This window comes from Pomacea canaliculata, linkage group LG13 (assembly GCF_003073045.1).
Source record: "Pomacea canaliculata isolate SZHN2017 linkage group LG13, ASM307304v1, whole genome shotgun sequence".
NCBI lineage: Eukaryota > Metazoa > Mollusca > Gastropoda > Architaenioglossa > Ampullariidae > Pomacea > Pomacea canaliculata.
This window is the reverse complement of record NC_037602.1, coordinates 17827060-17841271: the sequence shown is the minus strand read 5'-3', so window position 1 is coordinate 17841271 and position 14212 is coordinate 17827060. Positions and strand designations below refer to the sequence as shown.

At 38.9% G+C, this 14212-nt stretch overlaps 1 protein-coding gene across 1 annotated transcript; it reads right to left on the bottom strand.

Moving 5' to 3' along the window:
• Positions 1-1181: 1181 nt before the first annotated feature.
• LOC112554157 lies at positions 1182-5456 on the bottom strand. Its single transcript, XM_025221782.1, has 2 exons — positions 5125-5456; positions 1182-2386 (listed from the first exon to the last, which is right to left on the bottom strand). Exon 2 carries the CDS (start codon positions 2376-2378, stop codon positions 1236-1238), a length of 1143 nt encoding a protein of 380 aa, XP_025077567.1. The 5' UTR covers positions 2379-2386; positions 5125-5456; the 3' UTR covers positions 1182-1235.
• Positions 5457-14212: the final 8756 nt, after the last annotated feature.

The window sequence follows — 14212 nt, the reverse complement described above, 5'->3', positions numbered from 1 at the left end:
GATTAGAAAAGATTTTGTGGTGATCGATAGAAAAGAGATCGAAGTTTATTTTTTTCGTTGGTTGAAAATGCTGATTTATAAGCGCACATATTGTGCCAGTCTATATTTTAAAACTTGCAAACACAAGCCTGTTACAGAAACAACATTTACTCCAAACTGTTGTAAACGATTTATATATGCCGCCACAAAATACAGAGAATGGTCACAAGAACCAGTATACAGTGATACCTCGGTTCTCGAACGCCTTGACTTTCGACCAAATCGGTATTCGACCAGGAAATTCGAGAAAATTTTGTCTTGGAATTCGAACAAATATTTGGAACTCGAACATCCGAACGTCCGAGATGAGCCGAGTTGAGCCGAATGGCGTTCATTCTGCCCAGCGCGCCTTGCTTGCGTCATCAGTGACAATAACCATCCCCTTCCCTCCTCCTCACATTCATTCCTCCTGCCATAAAGTTTGGTACAGGTACAGTAATGAATCACAATTTACTGTACTGTACTGTACTGTACATTTTTTTTTGTTTTTTTGTTTTTTTGTTTTTGTTTTAATAAATACACTTTTATTTCTTATTTCTTGTTGAGACTCATGTTTGTCTACATATTATATACAAATTAGGCCAGTAAATAGGCATTTTCTGGGGCTGGGAACGAATTAATTCAGTTTCCATTATTTCCTATGGGTTTCATTGCTTCGGTTCTCGAACAATTTGGTTCTCGACCGTCCTCCCGGAACGAATTATGTTCGAGAACCGAGGTATCACTGTATTCTTTTCTTTGCATAAAACTGCAACAACTTCTATTGATTAACTAGTGTTAATTGTACAGCTTCAAATACAAATATGACTGCTATTTCGACTGCAGTTGATGGAAGTTCGCTAGTGGTACTGCTGCTACCGAAGCTACGACTGCTACTACTACTACAACTTGATACTAATACTACGACTACTGTTAGAAAAAAGTGTACTAAGCAGTCTTGATTACATTATTTGAATAAGCAGTCTTACAGAGCCAACATAATAAAGCTCAAAAATACACTTACTACTTTACTTCGTCGATGGAAAGTCAGTATTTCTTTTAATTCATGGAATCAAAAGTAAACTAAAAATCAATGCCTTGGAAGATTGTCTCTGGTGTTGATTTTCTATTCCCCACCCTCCACGCCTCGCAAGTCTTTCTCCTATAAAGGCAAAATGAACTTTTGAAGTTTTGCATCTCTGTCCTCCACAGCCGCTTTAGCGAGTGCACATGCACCCGACAGTGACATTGACGTCAGTGTATTGCCAGCGTGTGCGCATGCGCGGCATCGTGCGCAGCGGGTAGGGCACGCGCTCGTCGTCCTCGCATACGTTGGGGCACACCTGCAGGATCTTCAGGGTGTACGTCACGGGGGTGCAGCGGTAGTGGCCATAGTAACAGGAGCTCTCCTCGCACACCGCCTCGTAGATTCGGCTCGGGTACCGCTGCTCGCCCAGGTGGCGCCACCGCCAGGTTTGGCGGCACGTCCACGGCAGGTCGTCGCGGAAAACATCCGGGTTATGGCAGCGCGAGGAAGTGCGCTTGTTTATCTCGAAACCATCGTCCGTCTCTTGGGTGGCGTTGCTTGGATGCTCCTCCGGTGCAGCGCTCTGTCTCGAGGAACTCGTCTTCTGCTCGCTGGAAAACGGAGCAATGTTCCTTTCATCCACAAGCCGATCCAGACCGCCCAAACGATGCAGCATCTGAGCATCTTGTTCTGACTTTGACCCCGACCCCAACCCTGATCCTAAATTTCGATTCCTCCAAGCTTTGAGGGATTGAATCTTCGTGTTTTCGGCTGCTGTGTTGGTGGTGGAGCGGTCTGATGTAATCGTCGACATGCTGTTCTTTGTCTTTACTGTCCGCGAGTCTGGTCTTTGCGAGGGCATTGAAAGCATCTCAGTTGGATCTCCTGCAATATCATCATTATCTCCGAAATATTCGTATTCTGGCAACAGCAAACCTTCAGCATTTAGGTCATCAGAGGGCGTGAACTCTGGAATCTTCGCGTAATCAGACTGACCACGACGCGGACTGCCTTCGTTGTGTTTTGGAAAAGAATGACCCTGAACCTGACTAGCTGAACCCTCTCCTGCGACATCTAACGTATGCAGGGCGGAATGCGATCGCATCAACTTCATCTTAAACTCTTTGGCAAAATTAAGATGAGCAGGAAGACCTCTGTCTGTGTTGTCTCCTTGTTGGGACCTGAGAGCTTGGACATGTTCCACGGTATGTGCCACACTTCGAAGGACTTCTTTCGCTTCTGATTGGCCTCCTCGTTCACGTGACTGAGGTGAAGCACTAACATGCACATGCCTTACAGGAAGAAGGGCCATCGCGAAGTACAACAGCAGCATGACCAATACTGCAACCAATGAAACAGTTTGTGTGAAAATGTAACCAGATGAACAACTAGAACAACTTGACTCGTTCAGTGATATAAAACTCTGCATTCCTTTGTATCTAGAATCTTTAAAAATAAAAATAAATATTTCTTTTTATGCTTAAATGTTAAATGTAATTAAAATATCACATTTATGTAAGATAAACATTGTTTAGATTTTTTATATGTACATTAATACCAGTTTTATTTGTCTGTTGCTGTTTTTCCCTTTTTTCCTTTTCCCTTTTTTTCTTTTTTTTTTTTCTCTCTCTCTCTTTGCCACAGCGAGTGACATACAAATAGGGAGACATCGATCTTTGGTCTCACATTTACTTTTAAAAAAACCTTAAAACGGATATTAGAAAATGAAAAAATTTTCAGAACTTCTTCTGCACCGCAGCTTGCACTAAATAAACTAAATAATCAGGGAAGCGGTACCTAGACCCCATTATCCCAAGCTAAGAAGTGACATCAATAGTCCTATTCAAAAATATAATATCGACGACTTCACCAGGTGTTTGCTGGCAGTCGTAGAAATCAGGCAGTCTGTGCAATAATACAAGTACAGCCTGAACCTCTGAGACCGACCGCGTGCCATTATTTAGAGTTTTTGTATTTTTTATTTATTTAATGTGCGGTTTACGAATTTGTAATCTCCGGTTTAACGGTTTTAAATACTTACAAAGCTTGTTTTTCAGCGCCTTTTTCGCAACGTTTGCAATTACAAAGTAGTTCATCTTTAAAGGACTAGCTGGATGCAGTTTTTTTTTAATTCCAATGATTGTGTGAAGCTGAACGCAGAAGATGAGTTAAATAGTTTTTTTGTGTACAAACATGACGTCACGATTGAGACCTTATTCTGTGCATAGTGATATTTGTAGGCGTGTATCTCGATAAGGAGGTATGTCTCTAGTGGTGTTTGTCTTTTGGGCAGGCTACATGTGTCCTGTACTGATACAGAATCACTTTTAAAGATCGCAAATCTCATGGAGGTGACTCAGGTAAAGGGTTTACACAGACATGAATTGCAAGCTCAGGCAAAGGATCTCCATAGACATGAATTGCTTACTGTCTTCACTTAAAGTCCAGAACAGATCAAATGCATGGAGAGAGGTTAGAGGTTACACGCACAATGACGAATTTGTAGACAAATTCCAGAAGGAAATGTGCTATTCTGTTGAATGTTTTAACAGAAAATTTGAAATAAATTATGAGTGTCTACACCTATTGTTAGACAAACATCGGGAGGTCAAGCTTCGCGATTGCATGTTACAGCACTTGAACTGTGGGGCTACCTTCATGATGTGACTAGAGTTAGCAATTCATTCTCTCTCTCTCTTTTGAATTCGTTGCTCAGACCGTTACAATTTATTAATTTAAGTTTGTGTGCTGGGTGAATAGTAAAAGAATGATGCGACAGAGAAGCGCTTTTTGTTCTGGCAAAAGATTACAAATTCCCGCTGTTGTTCCCAGTGGTGGAATATATTACAATCCATTCTAGAAAAGTCGAGTGCCGATTACTTTTCTCCCCATAAGAAATAATGTAAATATATTTAACTGGTTCCAGCACCCACCACAAGCTAACTAGCTTGTATTATTCACATTATTATACAGCACAATACATGTTAAAAAAAAGAGATTGGTTTGTTTCTGGCTATTTGTTTAGTGTGTGTGTGTGTTTGCGTCCACACCGATAATAACTTTCCCGTTTCTTCCATTATTTAAAACCTTCTCAATGTGACCACTTTAACTACTTTCGCGACCTCACCTGCTTTAATGGTCTCTTTATGTTTCAGTATTGTCGATTTAATGATGCCATACTGAATGGCTAATTTAGACACATATTCCACTTTCATGACTGGCAATAAGCTCTTAAATTGTTGTTCTGTTTTTCTCTTTCCTTAACTTTTAGCGCTAGAAAGTTTTTTCTGGTGCCATGATGATCGAAAGGCGCGCACGCACACACACAAGAGAGATCATGAACACAGCACAGGAACAGGTCTTTACAGGTAGACATCTACGGACAGAGTGACACGAATTTCAGGTAGCATCTCACACAGGTTTTAGCACGATGGTCGAGTGCCTAGCAAAGTGGTCGAGGACCGAAATGTTCGAGCACAGAGCTGATGTACCACTGCGTTTTCTACAAGTTATGCTTGTTCTCGTAAGTGCATGTGTCTGGCTGGTAAGAAATGTTAATTTATTTGCTGGAGACGACCTAGAGTTACTTAAGATTGCAGTTTCAAAAAAGCCTACTAGCGAAAAATATTTTTAAAAGCAGATTATAAATTTCTCTGTTTTAAAGATCATAGTCGAGAAAGATATTTCATTTGAAATTATATCCTCGCAAGTACATAGAATAATTTTGGAAGCGAAGTCTGTCAAGCCGTTTATCGAATTTACTTTTCTTATCTTAGGATTTTATTTAAAGATTTCATACCTAAAATAATTCGCCATGAACGATGCAGCTTGAATGCTATATTTAATCAATAACAGATAAAGATAATGTACTCACTTTTTTAATTGTAACGAACAAAACAATGATACTTCATTAAGTTTTACAGGTCATTTCAAATGACTTAACATTTCTCGCAGATGTCACATCAACTAGTGCTTCAAATATTGGATTAAAGTAAGGAATAACAGACGGATTCTATGATGATCAAAAAAAGAAGAATAAATTTATGTCTGAGTGCATTCCGTCTCTAGTGTATACTCACCTTTAAAACTTGATGACAGAGGTGGTTGTTGGTATTCTGCTGGGTACCTGAGCTCTTGCCTGTCCTTTCAGTGGTATCGATGATGCGCAGGTGTAGCTATCAGCCCAGTTCCTCTGTTTACCTGTAAACTGCAAGGAGGAACCTGTCTTGTACTGAAGTGTGGCGATGCCTGTCAGGTCCAGTCGGACAGACAGACGGCCTTTATATCACTGGCCACTCGCGTTGGCGTCAGCACGTGATACCAAGCTGTGACGCAGTGAGCGGCCCTTGAATTTGATACTTTCAGCGACTGGAGAGTGGCGAACGACAAACAAATTCACAAAAGGGCAATCTTCAAAAAAAAATAAATAAATAAATAAAAATAAAAAAAAATAAAAATAAAACAACAATTGTGCAGGGAGAGAAATCAAGATTTGTCAGTCCAATCTGTCCTTCTGGTCATAGGTCAAAGAAGTTAAAGATGAACTCAAGTCAAAATAAAGTTCGATGTTGCTGGCAAGTAAACAGAATATAGCACTGTAGATGTCTTGCAATTTTTTTTAAAGGACACGTGGATAGACCAAATTCTAACTATAGCCAGTACGAATGTTTGGACCAAATGAGATGTTGAGATTCGCATTTTTGGGACGTCAGGAAATGATGTTTGGACTTTTTTTGAAAACCTACATGACAGTTGCTATGTTCAAAGGTTTGTGCTTCGAGAAAGGAACAGTTTTTTTCCTGAGATTTTGGGAATTAGTGTCTCGTAATGAATTAAACACATTAAAAAAATAATTGTTCCCTGTTTATTCTTTAACTTCCAGTTGATACAAATGATACACCTGATCACTACCATATCAGCGGCTGTTCTAATGCGTGACCTACATGCGCATACAGTTTGGGATGTTGCGCTTTCTTTTTTAAATATAAAAACTACATCACTTTTAATGAGAAAGTAGGTCGAAAAAGAATTTCAGTTACAAATACGTAAATATAAGCAACCCCCCTCCCCCCAAAAAACCCCAATAAAAAACCAAAAACAACAAAAAAACAAAAACAAAACAATTCAAGACAGTGAAGGATCCGTAATATTATATACAGCTCATGATTAAACATCTAGAGATCATTACAATGTCTGGGTACAAGAAGAAAACCACAAAAACGCAAAGTTTTAGGCATCAGGAGGATTTTTAAAATGCGTCTCGACTGCCTACGAAAAGAATCCATAAAACACAAGTGCTTTCTTTTGAGATAATTTCCTTCAGACAAAATTAATTACATTGCACTTTATCGAGGTAGTATTACTTGCTAGCTTTTGTATATCACAATATAACATGACAAATGGTTCATCTTATAAAAAAATGGCGTCATAACTGTAGACGAGTGATGATGGTGGTGGTGGGTGTATGGTGTGAGTATAAAACTTTCTCCTACACTTTCATTTAATTGCAGAAAAAGAGCAGAAAAATGTTATATCTTTTACTGAACAAATGCCAAAGCTGCATCTCTCTGCAGCAAGTTTCAGCGTCTCGTCGTCAACTTTCTTCTTGTTGCTTTTGGCGGGAAAGTGCTTCTACCTACATATTCTGAAACTTGACCGCTTTTTCTGTATTTTATTTAACCATATAGTTTAAAACACTGCGAAGAATACTTCATTCCATTGAGGTTGTTACAGAGGGATCTACTTTTTATATCACATTTTCTTACATTTTAATGAGAGTTGGACTTTAAACTAAGTCCTGAATCATGGTACGTTCCCGTCTCACAAGGAGTGAGGCTAGAGGGGAGCCATTGCAGTAAAAGTTCTCTCTACTCGTCGCGAATCTCAAACTCTCTAATACTGGCTGCTGGGGTCTGTCCTAGCACCAATCTAAATCCTCAGCACACCAGTGTCTTCCAGTACCAAATCTCTTCTCTGTTTTTATTGATGAATTCGTCACAATTTATACCTAGCCAGTCGAACGTTCGAGAAAAAGTTTCCCCTTTTCCCACATTCTAATTTCCACATCCCAATTAATCGGGCACGACCACAATGAATGACCTCGTCAGGTCAGCGCCCTCCCATCGTCCCACAATGCAGGTGTATTACCTGTCAGATGGTCTCCGCCGAAAATGCGTGACGAGTCAGTCCCCCCATTCACCAGCTGAATACCTTTTATAACTTTATAAGTTGGTAAAACTTGAGTTCCCCATTTTGCCCCGGGAAACGACTTCCTCTCGCTTTGTAGCTACGGCCCCGGACGGTGGCAAGTCCAACCTACAAATTTTTCTTACACCTGTAAAATCAAACTTTGAAAACAGTCCTACAAAAGTTTAATATGAAAGAACATTAGAAATAGCATGCTTGGAAGAAAGTTCAGAGCAACAATGAAACTTTCTGATAACTTTTGGAAAAAAATCAGACTTTGAGTTCGATCATGATACACGTTCTTTTTCCCATAAAAGGACAAGCAACATATAAGTTTTCATTAAAAGTAAATGAAATTAAAAATGCAGCAGAATTATAGGAAAAAGAGTGTCTTCTTTCGTACACAGCTTAAAACATTAATTTATTTCTCCCGAGTAAACACGGATATATAGACAGCAGTCTCGGATTACGAAAGCTGCTTAGGCCCACACTCTAATCAAGACAATCTCTATCAACAACATATTTTTTATAGCCTACCTTCAGATGCATTTCCACTTTTAATGACTTTTTCTCGGAACAAGATTGATTTTAATGGTCTTCCAGTGAAGTTAAGAGTAAGCAAGTGGAAGTAAAAGATCTTTTCTTGTACAGTAGTAATGTATTGCTTTCTAGCTGCTGCACACCTTTTCACGTGCTATCGGGTCAAAGGTTTTTAAAATCACTTGGATTCTGAACTAACTGTATTGATTAAATCCCTGAAAGTATTTGACTCTTTTCATGTCATATGTTTATTTATGATACGACATGAAACAGTTTCGGGTTGTTCTGTGTTGTTATGTAAGTAATATTCTTGTTATTGACGAGAACACACTTTTAAACTTGGACACATACTCTAAATTTATCCCAAACTGTCAGCAAATCGTTCTCTAAATTCATTTTCAAATATTTTTTAACAGTGCTTAAGGACTTGTGTGTAGAATAAAAAGAAAAAAGAGCTCACTTCTATTAATGTGATTTTCCCATTCCTGCCATTTACCAAAAAACTTGTCGTTATTCTAATTTGCTTACAAATAAACTAATATTTTGTGCCCCCATTTTCATCCACACCAAGTCAAATACAAGAGAAAATAACTTCGTTATAATATTAGATATCCAGTTTGCCCATCATTCATTCTAAGAAGTTTCGACCAGTAACGAATACATCTAATCACTGATTTTATTGTTATTGGGCGTTTGTGTAATTCACCATGAGCTACATTATTTGGAGTGCGTCCATCTAACCCCAAGAGAAGTTTTATGCCAAAGAGGTGGACTTCTTCACAATATTCAGATGCCTTATTTAATCCCCATAGTTCTGCACCATATTGTGACATAGGATGAACTTAAACATCAAAAAGTTTCAAAAATACATCTTAACTCGTAATGTAAAACTAAGCTTAACAGAAAACAATCCTAAGTCTTTATAAACATTAACAACAGGCTTTACAACACTGTATGTCCAGCATTCTCTTGCCCCTAAAAATCCCCCCTTGCGAAAGACTGCAATATAACTTTTATTGGAATTTACTCTTAAGTCCAAGGTATATGAAGCTACTCTTAAATTATTTAGCTGATTTTGCAAACCATTCACCGATTAAGATATCAAGACAACATCTTCTAGAACAAAAAATAAAATAAACAAATATAAATAATCTGTCCACAGTACTTCATTCACAAGCTTCAGAAAGTCTAGAACTCAGCTGCTCATCTCGTTTTCCGGATTCGCAAATCTGAACATGTCACACCACTTCTTCACTGGCTACCAGTTAAAGCTCTGATCAGACTCCCGCATTCTATCCTCCCTTCCACAAAGACAGTCACATACGTTCAACGGACGTCCTTCCTCTGTGCTGCTAAGCAGTGGAACTCTCTTCCACATCACATTCGCCACTCGGACTACAAGGCTACATTCAAATGCTATCTGTTCACTAAGTACTGTACCTGAATTACTTTTGCAATATTGTCTGTAATATGAACCATTATATAACTAGTCTCTCTCTACACTATTTATAGTACCTATATCCCTTCATATCTTTATCCATTGCATTGCCTTCCTCTCTTGCTTTTCATGTTTTTTTGCTGTTCAGAGGGCCTACACATATCTCACCATTTACTGTCAGTTACCTAATGTTCTGGTCAGTGCAGAGAGTGCGACCTATCTTGGTCGTGATGCTGTGCGATACAAGTTGTTGTTATTACTAGCAACAACAATAATAATAAGGCTCCATGCTTTCCATTATGAATTATCTTAATTGCCAATTCATAAGCAAAAATAATACAGAACCACACCAATCCCCTTGCTTTGTCCCCTTAGTACAATTTATATAATCAGTTAACTGTGCTCCACACCTAATTCTTATTTTTACGTTATTATAAAAGGCTTTGAAAGCTCTGTATCACTCGCCTGTAACTCCATTTTTTCAACAAAGTATGCCATAATAATTTTCAATTGATTGAATCAAATGCCTTTTGAAAATCTATAAATGCCACATATAATTTAGGATTCAAAGCAAGCTCTTCTTGAAACCAACCCAACAAGGTAAACATATGATCAGCAGTAGAGAAACTTCAAAGAAACTTGATATTCTCCAGCAGCATGGTTTTCATCCATCCACTTCTGCAGCCTATTGTTAATTGTAAAACCACACAGTCAGTCAGCCATCCCCTGATCTGCACCTGTCGTGGGGGGGGGAGTGCACATAGATAGACGCAGAGACAGTTAGCAGGTCTTGTACAGGACGACCAGTCCAGTCTTTGATGTTGATAAGCCAGTTCTTTCTTAGGCCATCGCATCATCGACGACACGCCTTGGAGGATAGTCTTCGACAAGGTGTCGTGTCGGGTCACATGGCCAACAAAGGACCAGGTCTTGCTCTTGAATACCTAGATTCTTCTTTCCATCTCGGTGAGCAGAGTCCACATGTCACCTTCATAGAGCAGGATCGGTACAACCAGGGATTTGTACAGCTTGTACTTGGTAGTGAACCTTATCTTATGGCTATGCCAGATCCTGTCTAGTGTAGACATCTAGTGCAGATTTCCACACTACCTGCACACTACCTTTCTTTTATATATTCATGGTCAAATCAATTATCCAATTCCTCATTTTCACAAGTATTATCACATTTCTCCATACATTTGGCATTTCAGTTAATACAACTATTAAATAATCCAATCTATCAATCTATCAGTCTATCAGTTCAATTGCCTAGTCTGCACGAAGAACTCAGGCACCGCATTTGGACTGATGAGACGCCAGTATTGAGGAAGCTACACGGCAGCCTGGAGGACCTGCGGCGCACAGCATCATTTGTGCAGGAGGCAGGCGTGTCCATTTGAGTGAACGACGAAGAAGAAGAAGAATTGCCTAGTCTAAACTAAACTCTTTTCATTATTCATGTTATTTATAAATGTATGGACATTGTTATTATTCCAAACATAAATGTTTCTCAGTACACACTTCTTCCTCTTTACTTCACACGACTTCAATACCGACTCTCCACTCGGAATACTTGACTGTAAGTTTAAAGGCATGTGGTCAGATTCACATCTCTGCTTGATTAACAATTAGATAGCAGAAGTAAAGATGGAGAAAAATTCCTTTGACAGTAAAACTATTCTATAACACTATGACCTGAACCAGATTCGTTTGTATAGCAACCTTTTCGGTCTCCATGGCACATCATTCAAAATATAAGCTTAAAAGAGGCACATAAATTAAGTAAAAGTTTCCCATACTGATTAATAATATTCGTGGAGCGGAAATGTGAGGATGTCTGACAAGCTAAATTGGTCTGATCATATCAGAACTTTCCATATGACGGGGTGGAAGTAGGGGTATGTTACCGGATCTGTAAAATGTTGTCTGTGTAGACTGGAAACATTTACGACTATACATTGTACTAAAATAGTGCTTTAATTATCAGAAAGAAAGGTAAGTCCTCTAATCACAGCCATTTGTGCCAGAGAAACAAGTACTTCGATATTTTAATTATCTTCAAGTATGGATGACGTCTCAGACACGATACGACACTTTTTAGGAAAAGAAAGAAATTCGATACTATCACCAGAAGGGTTTCGCTTCTGATTCATTTGACATAAATTGTGTAAAGGCTAAACGATTTTTAAAGGCTTACCCTCGCGATGTGTTATTTCCATATGAGTAGGTTTAATTCACTGCTCGACATAAATGCCAGAGCCAATGCACCGACTGCTTTCTGTTCCCCATTTAAAATTTTTTGGAATTGCATTGATCATCTAAGTTTCCCGTGACGTCATGCTAGTACACCAATCACGGCAATGCAAGAGAGAGAGAGAGAGAGCGAGAGAGAGAGAGAATGAAAGATATTTCGGATTATTCGGACGTTGAAAGTCGGTATTTATCATGTTATAGTAGCAGTTTTTCAAAACCGGAGGAAACTGCACAAGATGGAGTCCGCTTGGTGTTGATTGCTGTCGATGTTGTGATTGGTGTACTAGCGTGACGTAGTACACTGTTCGCGGGTTTTTGTTGATATTAGGTACGAATTGCGTACTTTATAACCGAATAATTGATTAGCGGATGGATTTTAGAAACTGAAGTTTATAGGCTAGTTTCATATCTCCCGCATCAATATTTCCAAAACCACGAACCATTGGGGTTGGTCTTTAACCCTTTAGTAGCATATGTTCAAACATTCCGCGTTTGCTGCGGGCTTGAGTGACGTTAGTATTTAAACCTCGTCAATCCACAAATAGTTCTGGAAAACAAAAGTGATTAAAAAAAATCACTGCAGACTTTGGTAGCTAACTTATCACAGCTGTCTTTTACTTTGTCAGCAGCTTTAAACTTAATTAATCAAGCATCAAATTTTATTTTGACTTAGGTTACTATTTGTCGTCTATACACTTGGCCTGGATTTAAATGCCACTCATGCTGCATAATTAATTGCTGTCTGCGGTCTTGATGGTCCTTTCAGTTTTCGTATACAGTTATACAATAGTTTCCTTTTTTTTTTAAAAAACAGATTATTTTTACGGAATATGTCTGGCGCAGCCGGTAACATTAGGTTTTAACTGTAACGCAAAGCATTTCTTATTTATTATTTTCTATATGTATACAGCTGGGAGGGAGAGAAATCTGCTCACTAGTGGTACGCACACCTTTTTTTCTCAGTGCTCATGTTCTCTATCAAATTTCATTTAATTCATTTGTGGAAGTGTTAGTACTCTTAGAGTGTGCCGGATGAATGCCTAAATTTTAGGCTTGTTTGTGGCCGATTTGTATGGACATTTTGGATTTTTATGTTTGAGCGCCTGGCCTTGGTGACCATACACAGCAAGGCGAGGATTATGTGTTCATGATGTGTTACTGGGAGTTATTATTGCCGGCCTGATCTCCCAGCTGTTGTGCTCTGGGGATATGGAGACAACAAAAGCAAAAGTAGGGATTGTCCAAATTTTAAAAACTCTTTGGAAACTCCAAGACTACACACCTGATCTTGTAACTGAAGCTTTTTGATAGCCACATAAAGCCCTGCTCCTATACAGAGCAGAAATATGAGGCTTAAAAATAATCTCCCAGTAGAAATGATGCATGGCTTTACATTAAAAAAGTACTTAATGTCAGCTCGAAAACTCCAAACGATATGATGTACGATGACACAGGTAGATTTTCCCCTCTATGTGCATTCCAAAGCTTCAAGATCCGATAGTGGTCATGCCTAGTGGAGCTTGACCGCAGCAGACTTCCACGGAAAGAATATAATATGCTGGTTGATAGAGGGAAAGCGTGCTGGGTGTCTACAGTACGTGCGACTCTGTACAGGTATGGTTTTGGCTATGTCTGGGAGAATCCAGGTGCACAAAACGTTGGCAAAATTCTTTGTGTTGAAGCAATGTCTTGTTGACTGTCATAAACAAAATTGGCATTATCATGTTACAGAGAGCCCTGGGTTTAACGTACATGAAAAAGTTTAAGTCGGAGCTGCAGGTGGAGCCCTATTTGTACTGTGTCGGCAATAGGGCATTGAGAGATGGTCTAACTAGATTCCGAATGAGAATCGCTGATTCAAAAACTCACCAACACAGGTACACAACAATTCCGAATGCCAGATTTGGAATGTCCCCTTTGCCATACCTCACAAGACGATGAAATACACCTACTTTTCCAATACACTTGCTAAAAGACTTAATATGAAGATTCCTGCCATCGAAATATTCAATTCACCAATCTGTCTCTACCTTCGCAGCCTTAATTTCGTTCAAATATATTACTAATTACTAGCCTTAATTTGTTCATATATTACTAACCTAGCCAGGTCTCCTCACCACTTTTTTAAACGACGTAAAACCGTCAGTAACTAAACGAAGAAAGGTATGTCCATATTGTCACTGTCACTCTTTTTAGATGTAATTGTTTATACCAACTTATATTATCATGTACCTCTTAAATTGTAATATTTTATCCTAAAATTGTGTGAGCTGTGCTCGCTTTCCGTGTTGTTGAGGCCAGATGTCCTAAGCAATAAATTCCGTTCGTTGTATATATATATGGGATCTGGTAAACATATCACAGTGAAATTTAAAGGCAACAGGCAAAACATAACTGCATATTTCTGTTTCTCCGACGATTCGTTTTTGTACCGAAACAATATTAACTGTGTAACGCCTTAATGGGTATTTATTATTAATACAATTATTAGTGTGTGTCTTGTTCCCTCCTCCAACTGTTATTTCGGAATCAGTGCCTGACACTGCAGCTCGCATCTTTTATATTAGTTTTCTCCAAGACTGGCAAAGAAGTTGGAGCGGACACTGTAGGCGGTTGTTTTGCTCGTCGCCCTGACGCTTGTGTGTCTCACTTTTATACCCACGAGATAATCCTGGTATCGAGCTAATTTAAACAAATGTCATTTGTGTGAAAATTTCGATACAAAATACCGGCGGCATATACTGTTGAGT